The sequence below is a fragment of the Miscanthus floridulus genome, chromosome 3 (genome assembly GCF_019320115.1).
Source record: "Miscanthus floridulus cultivar M001 chromosome 3, ASM1932011v1, whole genome shotgun sequence".
In the NCBI taxonomy this organism is placed as follows: domain Eukaryota; kingdom Viridiplantae; phylum Streptophyta; class Magnoliopsida; order Poales; family Poaceae; genus Miscanthus; species Miscanthus floridulus.
Window position 1 is genome coordinate 64,110,513 of NC_089582.1, and position 14,421 is coordinate 64,124,933.

Here is a 14,421-nt window from a genome sequence, read left to right on the forward strand (position 1 = left end):
CCACTGCCAAGACAAGTTCTTGGCGATCGACTGCACTGAAGAAATCTCCGTCTGCAGCAGCAACGCCGCCGGCGCTACTCCAACCGTGATGCTGTTGCCATCGCTGTCGCCACCTGCGGGGCTCTGCCACCGTAGCTACCTGGAATCAAACGGTGAGCTGCACATTGTGGGTGCCATGGTGAGCACGTTCCACGAGACACAGAGCTTCACCTACAGCAGCGCGATCTACAAGTGCAACCTCCACGACCGTACGCCGGAGTAGTCCAAGGTGAGGGACATCGGTGATCAGACATTGTTCGTGTCTAAACATTTCAATGAAAGCTTCAGTGGAACAAGTGTATCCAAGTACAAGGAGAACAAAATCTACATGTCTAAGCCATTGTGATCCATACGACTTGGTCCATCGACTGGAGATCGTTGATATTGCTACTGGCGCATCCGAAGTGAAGTCCGTCCAGGAAAAGATGCAGGGTTCCGAGGCTCTAGGTTGGATTCGACCCAATCTCTGGAAGCTCTAGAGTTTGTGAGCCTACGACGACGCGCACTCCGTGACTGTGTTAAATTCATAAACTTTGCTTTTTGGATTAAATGTCACTTTAACGTTGGTATTTAATTTAACAATATTGTTATCTTATAGTGCGATCCGTGTGTTTTTTATATAAATTGTTAGTTATCCCGTAGCAACGCACAGGCACGCTACCTAGTAGTACTGTATTCCTCCGACAAAACTTTGGACTTCTCCCATTCCAAACCAATAAAAAAATTCCTTTGTGATCTAAGACAAGTGGGCTATGTTAGTCCAAATCAGCGGTTTTTATTGAAGACATTGTATTTGAATGGCGACTTGGCGAGCTAAGTTCCCCCAAAAAAAACATCGTTCTTTAAGCGGCCAAGATGTACCTTAATCCAAGTTGGTAACATTGGAAAGTCAACTTCAAATGCATTTTAAAATTCATGGAGTGGTGCACATAATTAAGCTGTTAATTGGTCATACGACGACTTAGCGTTTACTAAGCATAATAGTGCACGTAGTCTATATATGATGATCAACGAACAATGGAGGCCTTGCTGTGCCTCGCATCGTGGCCTTGCTGTCCTACTTTGCCTTGAGATCTGCTCTTGACTGATTCTTCACTCGTAGTGTCAACTGTGCAGGCTATAAATAGGAGCCACCAAAGTCACACATTCGCCAATTCAAGTTTACAACCCTACGCCAAACTCCAATGGAAGATCGTAGAATAATAGTCTCCTGTATCGCCATTGTCTTCCTTGTCCTCGTCCTCATGCCGACGCGAATGGTTAGAGCGGGCAAATATCCACGCCTGACCATGACCCCAAGGACACAGCAGCAGCTGCGGAAGTTCTTCAAGAACCACGCGTCGGACATGGCCGATCTCCTCCCTAGTCAGGGGCAGCAGGGCCAGGGCGGCGGCAGCTACGACGATCAAAGCGAGCCTGGCAGTGGCCAGCAGGGCAGCAAGCCGGCCGGCGACGGGAGCAACGGTGGGCAGAGCCGGCAGGCCCCGGCCACCAACGCCGGCATGTTCCTGTACAGCTACCAAGTGGGCACGCCCCCACAGAGCGTGTCGGGCGCGCTGGACATCTCCAGCGAGCTCGTGTGGACGCAGTGCGGCTCGTGCGCCACCTGCGGCGTAACACCGGCCACGCCCTTCTACTCGACGCTGTCCACCACAATGGCGGTGGTGCGGTGCACGAGCGACGTGTGCCAGAACTCCGCCGCGCAGAACTGCAGCGCGGACGTCCCCGGGTGCGGCTACGTGTACATGTACAGAGGCGGCGAGGCCAACACCACCGGGTACCTCGCCACCGAGTCCTTCACGTTCGGCGCGACCCGCGTGGACGACGTCGTCTTCGGATGCGGCCTCGACAGCGTGGGCGACTTCGGCGGCGCGTCCGGCGTGATCGGCCTCGGCAGGGGCCCCCTCTCCCTGGTGTCGCAGCTCGACGCCGGGCGCTTCTCCTACTACTTCGCCCCCGACGGTGACACTGACACTGACACCCAGAGCTTCATCCTCTTTGGCGATGACGCCACGCCGCAGACCAAGCGAGCCTTGACCACCGCGCTCCTGGCCAGCGATGACTACCCCAACATCTACCTCGTCGGGCTGACTGGCATACAGGTCGACGGCAAGGACCTTGGCATCCCGCGGGGGACGTTCGACCTCCGTAAGGACGGTTCCGGCGGTGTGGTCTTGAGCATCGCCGTCCCTGTCACGTTCCTCGAGGAGAGCGCGTACAAGCTTCTGAGACAGGCGCTGGTGAGTCGGATACGGCTGCCCACGGTGAACGGCTCAGAGCTTGGCCTCGACTTGTGCTACGCGAGCCAGTCGCTGGCCACGGCCAAGATCCCGGGCATGGCGCTCGTCTTCGACGGCGACGCCGTCATGGAGCTGGAGGTGGGCAACTACTTCTACATGGACGCCAGCATCGGGCTAGAGTGCCTGACGATACTGCCGTCGCCGTACGGGCACGTGTCGCTCCTCGGCAGCCTCATCCAGGCCGGCACGCACATGATCTACAACATCCATGGTTCGACGCTGACGTTTGAATCGCTCCAGCAAGCGTCGTCGTCGCCGCGGCCGCCGCCGCCGTCGAATAATTCCTATCAAGGGAGGCCAGGGCATCGGCTGTCATCAGCTCCACCGCCACACATCTCGTTGCCGATGCTCTTTGCCCATTTCTTGTGGGTCGCGGTGTACATGGTTTGAATTATCCATATAAGTTTGATGGTGTGTGGGATCGGAACATTGCTCCAACAAAAGAGGGGAGCTCGCGAAAAAATAAACTGTCTAATCATGTAATTTCATGTCATTTTAGGCCTCGTTCGTTTCCTGTGAATTCAATACCGGAGCAGATTTCTCGGAGCCCAGGAATAAGTGGATACATGCCTGTCACTCATTCACTGCCCTGTAACTATTCCCTGCTTCAACCATCTGCGGTTCGGTTTGCCAGGGATCCAAAACATGTATTGCTTGGGGCACTAACAGCAGATACCTGTTTTGGATACGTGCCTGTTTTGGAGTGCTGCAAATATATCTCATGAAATACATTGCAAATACATTGCAGCAAAAACAAGCTCTCATACATTGCAGCAAAATAAAATAAATAAATCTCCCATGTTTTGGATTTCTTTATCTACAAGTCTCTCATCATGCTCTCATACATGTAGAGATAATGGGCAGCAAAGAGTACCACAGATAAAGGACATGCTAGCTACTGCCAAAATTGACAAAAGGTGCACCAAAAGGCTGTCACAATCCACTCAAGAAATTACAATCTTTTCTCACATAAACCATCACAAAAGTGCACAAATCCAAAGCATAATTTAAACTGGTAGATAACTCGTCTAAGCCTATTCAAGTGTCCAGGCACTTTGTTCAATCGAATGTTTTTTATCATCATTGCCTCCTCCCTGATAATGATAGTAAGCTTTTTTATAAATTACTGAATAATTGAACGAAAATGACTCGCAATGTAGTCAACCAAAGCATAATTAAATCATTGTGTCTGTTTAAAATCTTTGATTAGTTATGAAACTAATCGGTGCCTTCACATGCTCTATCCCTATCTTATCAAACTGAAAGGACAAATGGTTTCTGTGCCTTTCTTATCAAACTGATCCAGAAGAATGATGCAACCAAATTTGGCCACAAGTTCAGTCCAGCGCCGGCAACCATGTTTACTTATGTGGAGTTCATTAACCATGCCGGTGATGATTCTTTTCCATGATCTAAAACTGGCTGCAGTTATCTTGAGTACTAACATGGCAAAAACTTTGCTAACTTCCTAACATATAGAAATGGAAGTGACTGCATCCTCTGTGAATCAGCAGCTGCTATTAGATTGAAATTGTAAGACTAAAAGGCAGAGAAAAAAACAAGCCCTAACATGCACAAATAAGAAACATCACTTGTTCCAGTTTGTGATATATAAATTCTTTTGGCCATTACTGCGGTTATAAAAAAATTCCAACTTCACCATGAGGTTCAAATGTCCCTTGATACAAACAACAACATAGTAACATATATATTCACAGCAAGTGATAGCCATTATTATTAACTTATGAGGCACATTATGTATAATAATAATAATAACTTTACTAAAGTCATGAGACACATTTCAGTTACCTAACTAGGAATGCTGGAAACATAATCAGAATGGTGAAAATAGACAACTAGTGACAAACTGACAATTCAAAGAAAACTATTTCATTTGCTAAATGACAGGAGCAGATCTCAGCTTTCAACCTTACTGTAAAAGGACAACAATTTTCAAGCTAAATAAAAGGAGCAGATCTCAGCTTTCAACCTGACTAGAAATGCATCTCTACAGTCCAAATCCTCTTACTAGCAACTCAACTATCAAAATGTTCTCATCTCTAAGGGTTGCACAAAACTAGAAAATATTTCTTGTTTCAGTTTTGCAGTGACTAAAGGACTCTTGTAGTCAAATAGAAGGAAAACATCAAGTTTTCAGCAATTAAGTAGACTGACATGTTAGACCATCGCACTTTTGAGCCAAACCAAAGTTGCTTCTCGATCTAGTTCACACCCACTTAGGAAGGCCTCTCTATTTTCTTTGCTCTTGATGAAAACTGCAAATGCTTTTGCCTTCTCTTCCTTTGTCACTTCCATTATGCTCAGAACGGATATACACCTTTTTATAGAGAAGTCATTACCTTCAGCAACCTCCTTTTCTTTGTCTAGATCTGTAGACTCATCTTGTACTTGCTTAGTCCTTATGCCTAGGTATCTCCCCATTATTTCTTCAATCCTTTCACCCTTCTTAGGCCTCTTTTCTTCCTTTTCATATTTTTTGCTTGATGTAGTAGTATTAGTTCTTGGCTGCCCGCTTCTTTCAACAGCTACGACCTCATTTTCTTCATCTCGTGACAGAGAATCTCGCTATCCACTTCTTTCAACAGCTACAGGCTCACTTGTTTGCATCTCAGTGATTGAATCATCTTCATCTAGTACCTCATGAACCTCGATGCTATCCAAGTCTTCTACTTCATGAATTTGTTGAAGTGGTTCTTCTTCTTGTGGTGGCCCAAGGGAAGTGAGATTATAAGTACCTTTAGCCAAATGACCTACACGATAACTTTTAGGTTAGTTCATCAAGCTATATTTTTGAATTCGGGTAATCTTATCATGTACTGCAACATGTCTCATGGCAAAACTAAGTGTGTAGCAATGTATAACTTTTAGGTTAGTTCATCAATGTTAAAGACTAAACATATGCCTCATGGTAGAACAAAGCAATACTCATCCTGAGAAAATAGCACATGTGCAACAACATATACTCTGGTAACTTAATTCTACATCATGACAGTACAGATGAGAAGAACATGGATGTAGAGTTGTTGTTCTGACATCTATAAATTGTGACAAGTAGAAGCATATAACCTAACTCTACAAATCTAGCATATTGTTGCTTAGTCATCAGCACTAGTAGAAAAGCATTCTTGTAATTGTTCCATCAGTAGAAAATATAAACAGTAACTAGCATATTGTTGCTTAGTCATCAGCACTATAAAAATACTTGATCAAAGACTACTAGACAAGTCAAGTGAATCACAGGATAATATAGAGCAGCAAGATAGAAACAAACAAATACTAAAATGAGAAGCAGAAAGAATATATTGATTGGCACTGTTTGCAACTATAGAAAGTGAACCTTCTGAAGTACCTTCTGGAGTTGGTATCGGATCCCAAGAAGGCGGAGGTTCACCTTTCCCAACTCTAAATGGTGCTGGAGAGATATACATGTAACAAGAAACCGCAAGTCACATAGTGCTAGAGGATTATATAATACATCTAAATAGTGCTGGAGGATACACAATACATCTAGCATTGCATGCTTCATTTCTGGAAACTGAAAATAGCTCAAAACAACATGCTAGAATTAAAATTATTTTTATTTTATTTATACTATCAACAAATAATATCATGTATACTGCCAAGTATAGAAAAATAGACACATGAAGCTACTGCCTACTAAACTAAAGAATCAGTCATATATCAACATTATACAAAACTCTGTGTTGAATGAAAGTATCAATTTTAGGAACAAACTAAAGAATGGACAAACTAATTGTGTGCAGTCCATCTATTTTAGTTCTGACAATCAGTAACTCTATGATATTGTGGTCATTAAACAAAATTAATGTTACAAGCCTCTTCTCAGAAAGCACATCTTCTACAGTAACGCTCTCACTACAAGAAAAATCAGTGGTCAAAAGAAATAGGGAAGGCAGTCAACACAAAAGACTAGTTAATCGTCACATCACAAGAAAGGGCACAAAAAGGTTGCTACACTAGTTAATCGTCGATGTGTTTAACAATAGGCCCTCTATCACAACAAATTACCGCCACTAACAGAAGGTTACAGAGGAAAGGAAAGTCACTGTAAACATGAACTGTCTAGGGCTTAGATATTACATCCTAATCTAAGCTCTGGACAGTTCATGTTTATGTCTTTTCTCCAGCGAAAGTGTAAGCAAAGTGCGCATGAAGAATCACGACTGAAGCCACTGTTCTTCAAATCAGGGATCAGTGCAGGTCAATTTCACCCTTTTCTCCATGATTCTAGGCCACAAGATTAATAAAAATAAATAAATTTGGGGACTCAACCTGGCAACCTGCTGACAACTATAGTAGAATACATCAAATGTTCCCAGTTGGAAAAATGTAGGCGCTCACAAAAGCAAACTATGCCATCTGAATGCCAATGCCACCATAAAATGCATGTAGTGGATAGCCAGACTTGAGGAAATACTAGTGACACAAACTAAACTACAAGTATCAATTGTTTAATCACAGTGATATAGTTCCTTCACATATGTTAGAGTTCTTCTCTAGATCGAAGAATTGAAGAACACGCCTATGACCTAGGTCAACCTGGAGTAGGATAGATCGGCGCCCACTTCTAGCCCCGACTACTGATCACATCATCATCCATCGAACTACCAGGAGACCATCGTGCTCAAGATGAAAGAACCCTAGAGGAGGGAGAGAGGACAAGGACGAAGGGGAGAGCGAGGGGATCACCAGCGAGGAGGAGGAAGGGGAAGGACGTAGGGTCGCCGTCTCCTCGTGCCGCGCCACGGTCACCCCGCGCCGCCCCGCCGTCGCCTCATGTCACCCCACCGTTGCCTCTGTTGCTCGAGTCAGTCACGTGCTCGCGTCGCTTCCAAAAGCCGGCACCGATCCGGAGGTAAGGAGGTCCGGTTCCGTTCCGGGCCGTGGAGACAGGGAGAAGCGAGGCCAGTTTTGGTTTCAGGCTAGTTTTGGTTTCAAACCGGACCAAAACGAACGCACATTCTCATTCACATCTGGATTGGAAACGGGCCACAACAATCCATCGGGACTGGCACCGGAATGGGCCAATTCGGTAGAAACGAACAAGGCCTTACGGTTTACCAAAATTTAGCAGTACGAGGAACCAGGCACTCAGATAGTAGTAGTTTTCTGTTCTCTTCTGAAAGTGAGAGTATTAATTAACAATATTGCCTTGAGTACGTATGTGGTTTCCCAGCAAATGTTCTCTAAAATCACTAATATGTTGTTAGATTTTATTGGGCTTGGCCAAATTTTATTCAATTAAAATCAAATAAATCTTAAGATCCAGAATGAATGCTAGGCGCAATAAGACTGCATGATACGACGAGCACGGGATCGGTGAGACCAGACAACCATGTCATGGTACCAGGTGGGCTGCTCTAGTCACTTTGAGCTGGTGGGTTGATTCTCGTTGATGTTCGGACTTGTAACAGTTATGGTTATAACTGCGGTTACTAGTAACTCTTGTTGTTATGGCTGCGGTTACTGGTAACTGATGAACACATTCATTACATCGAGGTTCATTTTTTACCTCTTTGCCTTTCATCTCTTATGCCTATAAGAAGGGTGCTTGCCTTTAGAATGGCGCATGAACATACATATCAAGCACCGTCGTTATTCTATTTCCGCTGCTTTCTAGTTCCCCATTCCAACTCCTGCGCATACATTGCTGCTGCTTTCTAGTTCCCGTTCCAACTCCTGCATGTACAGGCGTTGGGACAGCAGGCCTCCAAAACCACGCCCATGTTTGCGACACTTTCGGGTGTGCCGGATGATCAGTTTGTCGAGGAGCATCTGACGCAACTATGCGCTGCTGATCTGCATCTTCTCCCGGTGGACGTTTGCGGGACTACACTACGAACACCTTCCTGCATCGACTATGGTTCGTGATTTCAAGCTGCAACATACTACGTCGACTAGTACGCATAGAGCCACTGGAGCCTTGGGCTATAGTCTCCCCATAGGGTTTATTTATGATCTTACATTAGTAAGATATTTGTTTTGCTTATGATTGGTATTGTCAGTGTTTTGTAGACCGACTAGTAAATTTATATGTGTGCCGCGTTGCTCTAGGAAGATGATGGTAGCACTCAAAGGCATGAGGAATTATACTGGTTCAGGCCGAAGCCCTACGTTCAGTCTCAGAGAGGGTTCGAGTTCGTGTTCCTCGATTGAATTCTCTAAAGTTCTTACAATGGGGTGTGTAAGCTAAGGGACAAGAGGTAGGAGGAGTGAGGTGAACGAATGACCGAATGAAGACTTTGAGAGTTCCTCCCCTTTGATGGGAGGCCTGGCTGCCCTTATATAGAGTTCGAGGGCTAGGTTGCATAGAGAGAGATGGATTCTCCCGACCAAATGATCGTGAGCCCAAGGGAGGGAGAAGCTAGGGAACTTGGCTTGCAAGCAAGTATGTCTTGTCCTGGCATCATCGCATGTTCTGGTATGGTTGTCATCGTGGTCTTGCTCCCATGTCATGGCATGGCATCATGCTACAGTGCCAGTCATGACGGCGTTGTCGGCATGGTGATGGTGCTCCAACTGTCCTGTGTGGCGCGGTCTTGCTGTGGCCTTCGTCATCTTCTCCTGTTCTCCTGATGGCGTTGTGGTGACAGTGCGAGAGCAGGTAGCCACTCTTGGGTCGTCGGTCGCCTTTGCTGGTCGTGGTGCCGGTGGCCTCGACCCTGAACTATGAGGTTGAGGTCCTCGGCGGCTTGGTTGGTCTTAAAAGTTAACGCTAGGGTCATGCGCTTCATCCCATAGCGGGTGGGGCCGTATGCTCGTCCTGTTAGGCTTGGTGAAAGGTCCTTGTTTGGTTTTGGTAATTGAGTGACAACCTTAGGTGACCTAACGTGTTTAAATGAGATACACAGGTGATTAGTCCATAGATACATGTGTGTGAGCAACATATGCCATGATGGTGATGGTGGCTCAAAGATGTTGCAAAGCTCACACATGTGATGATGAAGGAGCTTATTGCACATGAGACATGACATGGAGTCATGTGATCAAGGTGGAGAAGATCAAGACATGACATGGTTTGATGGACTAGTTGCAAGTGTGAAGGGCAAGCCGGAGGCTTTGGAGTGATGGACCGCGTGGGGTGAAGCTTGAGCAAGACTTGGCATCGATGGACAAAGGCAATAGGTGAAAAGTAAGTGAAGTCAAGATCGATGAACCAATACGGTCACGTGATGATATGAAGTGGATCATATCATTTGGTGATTGGTTGGTACATGTGTTGCATCAATAATGGAGGAGATGGAATGGAATGCGCAAGGCAAAGGTATAACCTTGGTTATTTCATTTCACCGGTCATAGGTGTGTAGAGAAGTTTATGACCGGGTTTAGGATAGATGGCCGTACTATCAAGAGGGGCAAACTTGTTTGCATATCAGTCATCTAGTGCCACTCGAGTTATCTAACTTTGCATCGTCGCTAGGATCGAGTGGCGTGGCAAGTTGAGTGGCTAATCCTTTGAAAAATGATTGTGAAAATGCTAACACACATACACATGGTGGTGTACACTTTGTGGTGTTGGCACATTTACAAAGAAGAAGAAGTTGGAGTTGATGAGGATCAACTCGGTGAAGAAACAGAGGTGAGAAGGTGTCCTATGAGTGACCAGGCGCTGGCCTCGGAAGGACCGGCATGTCCGGTCAGTGGTAGCTGAGAGCGCGCGGTCTTGGTCTTGTGACCGGACGCTGGCACAAAGAGTGACCTGATGCGTAGGAGCCGTATCCGGTCAGTGCTAACGTACACTGACGTGGTGGCATGAGGAATAGCAGTGATGCATGGCAGTCGGAGAACGATCAAACTCGGGTTCTGTGTCCGATCATGACTGACCGGACGTGTCTGATCACAAAATAGGGGCTCAGGGAGCTCTCTGGAAATGACCGGACTCAGGCGTAGCAGCGTCCGTTCATCCTCACTGTACTACGTCTGGTCATCACTTGACCGTTCGCGCGCGACACTTGACCATTGAAATCAGGTGACTGAGGTTGAACGGAGGCGACGTGTGGCGTGCATCGGTTGACCGGATGCTGGATCGGGTGTGTCCGGTCGATCTGACCGGTGCATCCGGTCACCCCAAGCAGTGCCCAGTGAAGGGGTACAATGGCTCTATTTTTGTGGGGGCTATAAATAGAAGGGGGACTTGGCCATGGCTGAGGGAGAGCACCTTGGGGAACTTTGTGTCCATGCTTGAGAGTGCTTAGGAGCCCTCTATCTCACATATGCTTGATAGTGATCATCCGATTGTGTGAGAGAGCGATTCTAGTGCGATTGCATCGTGAGGTTGCATCGAGTGGCTCAAAGCATCCGATAGTGACCTAAGTTTTGGTGGATTGTCACTAGTGGTCTCACCCATGCCCATGTCTTGGACCATAGAAATCTCACCAAAGCTCAAAGAGTTCTCTATGAACTTGATGCACATGCTTGTTGTTATCTAATGGATGCTTTGAGCTTTGATTTAATGAAAAAGGATAAACTATGTGGGAACCGCTCATGAGATATGGGAATCAATCAAGCACACCTTCAATGATGCCTCCACGTGGGATGATGGCAAATTCAAGAAGAAGGATGATCACAAGGTGGAGGCACATGAGCGTGTTGAGCATGACCACAATTTGGTGATTGTGGAAGATTGCTCCACCTCATGGTCAAGTGATGATGTTGATGATCATACCACAAGATCACTTGACAAGATTGATGATGATGCCACAAGTGATGCCAATGATGATGCTACCCCATGCACACTTGATGGTGATGATGGTTCATGCTCGGGCCATGATTGCGATGCTACTACAAGCCCATCCACTATACCACATTGTTTCATGTCACAAAGTGACACCAAGGTATCAAATGCTAATGTGGTTGATCATGTTGATTCATATGATGAGCTTGTTAGTAAACTTGCTAGCATGACCATGTCTTTAGAAAATGAGAAAGCTAAAACATTGAAATTGGAAAATGAAAACTCATTTCTACAGAACTCATGTGAAGAACATAAGAAATTACTTGATGTTCTTAAATCTTCACATGGTGAGCTAAAATTGACTCATGAGACACTACTTGCATCTCATGAAGAATTATTAGAACAACATGCTTCTCTCATTAAAGTGTTTTCAAAGAAACTTAAAAATAATGAGAGCTCATCACATAAGTCAAGTGATCCATTGCAACATGTGAATAGCTCTTGTGATGTAGGGAAAAGCATGTATCCACCTCTTGTGATGATTTATTAGCTATGCCATGTTCTTCACAAATATCTGCTTGTTCTACTTCTTTGTCTTGTGAGACTAACCTTTTGAAGGATAACAATAAACTCAAAAATGAAGTGAAGAAATTGAGCAACAAGATAGAGAGGTGCTACAACTCAAAAGTCACCTTTGAGCATATGTTGAAGACTCAAAGAAACTTTGGTGACAAGAGTGGTGTCGGCTTCAAGACTAGCGAAGTCAATCATCAAGAAAGCCGCAATGACATGAGTGGCATTGGCTTCAACAAGAGTAAGATCAAGGGCAAGAGATGGGGCAAGAGAAGATATGAAAGAGAGATAAAGAAGCAAGAACAAGAGAAGCTCTCTCATTTCATGTGCTTCAAATGCCATGAAGTGGGACATCTTGCAAATGGTTGCCCCAACGAAGAGAAGCTCAAGTTGATGAAGGAAGAAGAGAGGCTAAAGCATGTGAAGTGCTTAAAGTGCCGCACTTGGGGTCATCTTACCTCAATGTGCCCAACCAAGCAATTGGTGAAGCAATAAGTGAAGCCTCAACCAAAGCCACAAGTTGAGCAAGAGAAGACACCCCAAGAGCAAGTCAAGATTTATCATGAAGATGGTGGCGACTTGATGACGAAGAAGAAGAAAACAAGAAGGGGTAGAAAGGCAAGGCATCCAATGCAAACTCAAGATGCCAAGATGATGATCAAGAATGAAGATGAGAAGAAAGATTATGCTCACATAAAGTGCTTTAAGTGTGGAAATATGGGACACTTTGCCTCTAAGTGTCCTACCAAGCTAGAGAAGAAGGCTCAAACAATCCATGAGAGGCAAGGCAATGGGAAGCACCACATGAGCAATGAAGAGAAGGCTCAATCAAAGAGGAAGTGTTACTCATGCCGGGAAAGGGGACACATGACAAATTCATGTCCCCTAGGTAACATTTCTAAGCCTATTTCAATCATTGATAATAATATGCTTAGAAAGGATGGTAATGGTACCTCTATGGTTGCAATTGCAAAACATCCCGCTATTCATACTAAAGCTATGCCTAAGTATGTTGCACCTAACTTGAGAGGACCCAAACTAGTTTGGGTATCATCAAAAAGTGGATGATTGATTGTAGGTGCCATCGGCATTGGAGACTTGACTCAATTGATTTCATGTTAATCATCATATGTTGAGTCAAGTATTCAAGCTTAATGCAATCCTATCCCAATGCCAAGCCTAGAATTAGTGAAGTCCAAATATGCTACAACATACGAGTGTCATATTCAAGTTGTGGTGATTTATTGGATTATTTGATGGCTTGCAAAAATATTTGAGTTGAAGCTTGGTAGTTAGATGATCATGAGCTAACCAAGGTATATCTCTTGTTGATCATTTTATTTGGGTGCATATGAGTTAATTGGATTGGATAAATATGCAATGTTGCTTGCTATAAGATGATTGAATGGATAATTAATTAGTAATCAAGTGTGGATTGATTTGTGTTGGATAAGTTCATAAGATGACATTTATTAAGTGGATTGAATGGATTTATGTCTTGTTAAAGTATTCAAACAAGTTAATTTCAAGTTTGATTCACATTTGATGAAGTATAGCTCAAGTGATTAAAATCTGTCCTATATTGAAAATCTGAGTGAGCTGTGATCTTAGCCATGTTTAAGTGATCAAATCTTATTGGATTGGTATAAAAATTAGTGTACATGCTCTAGACTTATGGTATAAGATGCTGTAGAAATTTTATAAAAGTTGGATAAGAGATGCTTTGGTTTTAGAGTGGATCTTATCCGCTATAGTGCAGCAGATTTCAGCATGTAGCAGTGGTGGAAGAATTGAAATATGGTAGCAATATAGAAGTCAAATGAAGCTCAAATTTTTACAGATGCTAGATAACTTAGTGAAGCACATCTCCACCAAATTTTGTGGTATTTGGATTTGTACTTTGGGAGATATGCATTTTTCTTTGAAGAGTACAGAATCTGCCAGAAAAGTAACAATTATTTGATTGATCTAGAGTCACTTTGATTGAAAGGTCCTCAAGTTAGAAATATGTTTATAAGTAGTTGAGGTACCTAAGTTTGGTATTGAGATGATCTAGAAGCATGACAAGCAAAGAGTACAAGTCCATTTGATTGTGGAGTGTACTTTGCACACATTTGGTACTCAGGATAAAGATCCAGATCAAACTCAAGATGAAGATGAAGTTTAAGTTCTATATATTATTGGAAACCATTTGGTAGAAAGAAAAGGATTAAACAAGTAGAAAGAAAAGGACCTAAAGAAGGAATCAAGGTTACTCATCAAGTTAGGTCCATCACTTGGATCAATCAATCAAGTTATTTCAAGTGAGTGTCAAGAATGGTTCTTAGAGAGAGGTCACTTCTCCCTAAGTGTAGGGGCTTGCCGCCTATGTGTAGGTAAACCAAGTGTGGTACTTGGAAGGCTAACATGGAAGTGGTGATCCAAGGAACATTTGAGATGCTTAGTTGAAGCAATCAAAAGGGTTGATCAAGAAAAGCAAGCAACACCCAAAAGAGAGCTAGTCATGATATTTCAAGTGGTATTCCAAATAGTTCTCTCATGCAAGCATTGATCAAATGATGAAGCAAGATAACCACAACAAGATAGTGCACTTAATCATATTAGTGGTTCTCAAATCATATGGGTGAAGAATGGATTTAATTATACATGATTGGTCTTCACGAAGCATATAATTGGACTTCACATTGCCATTGGAGTAATGAATTAGAATCTATGTGACTATCCTCTACTCCAACATAGCAAATGTATCATTGTAATGTGCATGATCATTTCATCCCTTACTAGTATGCGATT

At 44.0% G+C, this 14,421-nt stretch overlaps 1 protein-coding gene across 1 annotated transcript; it reads left to right on the plus strand.

Annotated features, from left to right (window-relative positions):
* The first annotated feature begins 1,223 nt into the window (after positions 1-1,223).
* LOC136543827 (aspartic proteinase nepenthesin-2-like) lies at positions 1,224-2,729 on the plus strand. Its single transcript, XM_066536170.1, has one exon. The coding sequence runs from the start codon at positions 1,224-1,226 to the stop codon at positions 2,727-2,729; it is 1,506 nt and encodes a 501-aa protein (XP_066392267.1).
* The last annotated feature ends 11,692 nt before the right edge of the window (positions 2,730-14,421 follow it).